Raw genomic sequence first — 1,744 nt, 5'->3', positions numbered from 1 at the left:
TCTATCTATCTATCTATCTATCTATCTATCTATCTATCTATCTATCTATCTATCTGTCTCCCCAGCCTGATGTAGAGGATGACTTCCCTCTGGCGAGCATTATAGACATCGTGAAGAAACTGGGGCCTGTTCTGAAGCTGCTGCAGAGAAGAGACACCATCGAGTCTCAGGACTTTGACTTCGGACAGTCGGTCAAGGAAACCCAGTGGGGCCAAGTGGTCAACGACGTGAAGGGAATTATTCAAGACATCAACACGATCAAGAGCAACGTAGCTCCGATCTTTGGTCGAAGGGATGCCCCCGAAGTGGAGATGGAGGATGTAGATTTCTCCCAATGGACGGGAAACGTTAAGAAAGTAACAGGAGCTTTGGCAGATTGGTCTGCAAATTTAGGCCAAACCCCCGTCTTGGGTTGAAGGTCCCTTTTTGTAAAAATGTTTTAAATTATCGCCACATATCGACTGGTTAGTTTATGTATGTAAGACTCCACCAGACGCCACTTTGAAAAGCTGCGTATGAAAGAAAGACATGTGCTCTTATATTAAACTGAGTAGTCAATATGATGACTGTCGCAATGATAGGAATTATCAGTCTCTCGTCTGATGTATTAGAATAAAGACCTCTCCTTTGTAAACTCACACAATATTCATATCAAATGCTCTCTCTGGAATTATTTGAAGAAGGAGTTTATTAAACGATTAGTTCGTTTAACCATTTGTATGCTGTTGTTTTTTCTATATTCATCTAGTAATTAGTTGTTGTCAGCTGTTGGCGATAGATTACCCTTTGGAATAAATAAGCTAAAGTTACGCCATTTTTCAGATTTACTTATTAAATGAGATATTGCTTTCTCACCCACCCCCCGCGGAAAAAAATGTCCCAAAATTGTTGATCGAATTGGTCACTATAATTTGTCTCCAAAGGAGACGTTATTTTTAATGTCTGGTTTCAAAGATTTTCATGCCGATGTTAACAAATGAATTTTAGTTATAAAATATTGTGTTTCCTAGTTTTAAAAAAATAAACATTGAATACATAGCCAGGAATACTTGGTAGATTTTACGGGCATGACCGGTTTTTTTCGATTGCTAAATATAAAAAAAAGAGATAGCTATCTGTTTGATAAACAATGCAAAAGTATTCATTAAATCTCAGCGACTTATCCAAACTTGATGACGTAAGAGTTGTTAACAGCCTATGTTTGTTTACAGCCATCTTTCAATCGGTATGGCATCTACATGAAGGGAAATGGCGGGGACATCTCCTCCTCTCCTTCCTCCTCTTCCCTCGTCCATTTTTTCCTCCTGTTCCTCCTCTTCTTCAACCTCGTCCTTCAGCTCTTCCCCTTCATTCCTCCTTTCCTTCCTCCTTTTCCCTCGTCCATTTTTTCCTCCTGTTCCTCCTCTTCTTCAACCTCGTCCTTCAGCTCTTCCCCTTCATTCCTCTTCTTCTTCCTCTACCTTGTCCTCCCCTCCTCTTTTTTATCTCCCCCTTCCTCTCTTCCTCGTTCTCCTCCTCCACCTCCTTCCTTCTCCTTTGCCCCAACAACCTTCTCCACACCTTCACCTTCCATAAAAAAATGTTGGTGCTTTTACGCCCCCGTCGACATAATGTGTGAGGCAGCGTGGTGGAATCAGGCTCTCGTCAATTTTGGGGCATGTAGAGGTATTGGTATCAGCTTAAAGCTTGTTCACTTGTCTTTATTTGGATGAAAAAAAGTATCGATTTATCTTGAATACACGTC

The 1,744-nt window shown here is 40.9% G+C and overlaps 1 protein-coding gene across 1 annotated transcript in view; it reads left to right on the top strand.

Annotated features, from left to right (window-relative positions):
• The window catches only part of LOC106013294, a gene marked incomplete in the record, with an annotated part of 7,415 nt that extends 6,695 nt beyond the window's left edge, over positions 1–720 (top strand). Inside the window, 1 exon segment of the mRNA XM_013088596.2 lies at positions 67–720. Within this exon segment, the coding sequence (XP_012944050.1) occupies positions 67–416 (350 nt within the window).
• Positions 721–1,744: the final 1,024 nt, after the last annotated feature.

Source organism: Aplysia californica, unplaced genomic scaffold, assembly GCF_000002075.1.
Source record: "Aplysia californica isolate F4 #8 unplaced genomic scaffold, AplCal3.0 scaffold00774, whole genome shotgun sequence".
NCBI lineage: Eukaryota > Metazoa > Mollusca > Gastropoda > Aplysiida > Aplysiidae > Aplysia > Aplysia californica.
Note: the sequence above shows the minus strand (reverse complement) of the source record. Positions and strands in the feature narration are given on the sequence as shown.